Source organism: Crocuta crocuta, unplaced genomic scaffold (genome assembly GCF_008692635.1).
Source record: "Crocuta crocuta isolate KB4526 unplaced genomic scaffold, BGI_CrCroc_1.0 scaffold53, whole genome shotgun sequence".
NCBI classification, from domain to species: domain Eukaryota; kingdom Metazoa; phylum Chordata; class Mammalia; order Carnivora; family Hyaenidae; genus Crocuta; species Crocuta crocuta.
This window is the reverse complement of record NW_027529432.1, coordinates 1,036,036-1,038,549: the sequence shown is the minus strand read 5'-3', so window position 1 is coordinate 1,038,549 and position 2,514 is coordinate 1,036,036. Positions and strand designations below refer to the sequence as shown.

At 47.6% G+C, this 2,514-nt stretch overlaps 1 protein-coding gene across 1 annotated transcript in view; it reads left to right on the top strand.

The window, feature by feature from the left end:
- Positions 1-201: 201 nt before the first annotated feature.
- Positions 202-2,514, top strand: part of ZFTA (zinc finger translocation associated) — an 11,422-nt gene continuing 9,109 nt past the window's right edge. The window contains exon 1 of the mRNA XM_077759578.1: positions 202-406. Within this exon, the coding sequence (XP_077615704.1) occupies positions 202-406 (205 nt within the window). The remainder of the gene's footprint in view (positions 407-2,514) is intronic.

Below are 2,514 nucleotides of genomic sequence, written 5' to 3'. Positions count from 1 at the left end.
CAAATACAAGAGATTATGTGTCCCGGTAACCCAGGCTGATACCTCCTCAGGTACATTCTTTGACTTACGTGGTACCGATTGCTTTGGTTCATGGGGAGCCTGGCTAAGAGTATACTTCAGCCTCTTGGTATTATTATCCTACTCGTGGCCAGCACTATAACCCTTCTGGTGCTTCGAGTTCTCTCTGCGGCTCTTACGTGCATGTTTGCAGCCATCAGCACATCAGCTGTCTTACTGTGCTCGGAGAAGCGAGAAACAAGATGTACGACAGACAAACAGCAAAAAGCAATTCTTCAGTGGATTCGACCTCATCATTACTATCAGTTCCATGATAAGGTCAAGAACAATTTAAGTCTGATGGTGACGGGGAGTGGTACCCGTACAAAATTTGTGGTCACTCTATCACGTACGAAAGGATGGCCAAATGGGAGAAAAATTGTTAAGTTAATTAAACAAGGAGGCCAGTAGACTGAGGCAGCTCTAACGCCCTCGCACTTATGTAAGTGAACCAAAATCTAAGCCTGTAAATACCTCAAGGTCACGACAGTGAGACTTAGGGACAAGCTGTCGCAGGCAGCCAACTAGGTTTCAAGCTATAGCCAATCAATAATTTCCTTACTTTGCTTCCGCCTTTTCTCTATTAAAGTTCCGTTCCCAGTTCCCGTTGATGGAGTGCTTCTAACCACTTCTGGTTTGGCGCTGCCCCATGGGAATTGATTTTGCTCCAATAAATTCCTAAAATTTTAATATGCCTCAGTTTATCTATTACCAGACCTCATTCTGCCTCCGCCCTCCAGGCTCTATGTTTCTTTTTATATCGCTGTCCGCCTGCTCCGGATACTTGGGAGTTAGCCCGTCCTTTCTGTGATCAGACATTTAATTCTGCAGCATGTCCTGTGGTTTCTAGCCTCTTGATTATGGCTCAATCTAGGACAGCGGCCAGCCTCTAAGGGGCCTTTGTTGAAAATTAGTTAAAAGGGCCCCCTTTCGGCTAGTGAATTAGGGAAAGACGGCCCCTCTGAGCGGAAGCAGGTACATGCTTGACTAACAAATCACGCCTGGGTGACAAGAGGAATCCTTTCCTCCTGGCACACACCAGGGTGTAGGACTCAGCTGGGGGCATAGGTGGCATTTCAGCGCCCAAATTGTCCCCTTATGTGCAGGGAAGATTGCACACACAGGGCTGTGGCCCTGCTTACATCCTGTCTCCTCTCCAGTGGCCCCACTGGCTTCATGTCATTCCTATGACAGCTGTCGACTGCTTGACAGTGTCCACCGTCTTTCTCTCTCTTCTCTCCCTCCCTCCTGGTCTCAGCGCCGCTTCCAGAAAACCTTGCACACAGGCTCCAGGTGGGCCTCCAGGCTTCAGGACAAAGGCAGCCTCTCAGCATGGCACCCAAGGCTCTCGCCCTGCTCACTCCTATTTCGTCTTCAGCCTCTCCCACCGCAACGCCCTCCCCCCCCCACTTCGCAGCACCTCCCTGGCCTTGGCTACCGGGTTTCTCCTCTTGCTCTTTCAAGACTTGTCTGCAACAATATCTTCCATAGAAGTCTTCTCAGCTTGGGTGGCTTCTCTCTCTCTCTTTTTAAAAAAATTTTTTTAAAAGTTTATTTATTTTGAGAGAGAGAGAGAGAGAGAGAGAGAGCGCAAGTGGAGGAGGGGCAGAGAGAAAGAGACAGAGAGATCCCAAGCAAAGCAGGCCCCTGGCTGTCAGCATANAAAATTTTTTTTAAAAGTTTATTTATTTTGAGAGAGAGAGAGAGAGAGAGAGAGAGAGAGCGCAAGTGGAGGAGGGGCAGAGAGAAAGAGACAGAGAGATCCCAAGCAAAGCAGGCCCCTGGCTGTCAGCATAGAGCCTGCTCATGGCCTGCGGCGAAATCAAGAGTCAGATGCTTAACTGAGTCACCCATGTGCCCCATGGGTGGCCTCTCTCTTGGCTTTTATCACCCCCAATTGCAGTCAATCCTGGCTAACCGTTGGGCACCGAGGACGTAGTGCCTGGAGCCCATCACGTCTATAGGGACTCATGGAAACATTTTAATTTACTTTAAAATCGGAAGAGAAGGGGCGCCTGGGTGGCTCAGTGGGTTGAGGGTCTGACTTGGGCTTAGGGCATGATCTCACGTTTTGTGAGTTTTTGCCCCGCATCAGATTCTGTGCAGATGATCTGTAGCCTGCTTGGGATTGTGTCTTTCCTTCTCTCTGCTTCTTCTCACCTTGTTCTCTCCCTCTCTCTCTCAAAATAAATAAACATAAAAAGTATTAAAAAAAACAAAATCAGAAGAGAAAAATGACCCTTGAGGCTCAAGAAGAGGTGTTATTTTTTTTTTCTCACATCAGAGAAAATAAGACCTTTGTAGGGTCCATAAAAATCTATTAAGTCTCTCATTTTTTTAAATAAAGGAAGACACCTACGGGGCTGACATACAAAGGGCCCATGAAAATGACAATGTGGTCCTGACCGCCATTGTTTCCCCTTGTCATAGCAGACCTAGGAAATGAAGTTTTGCTTG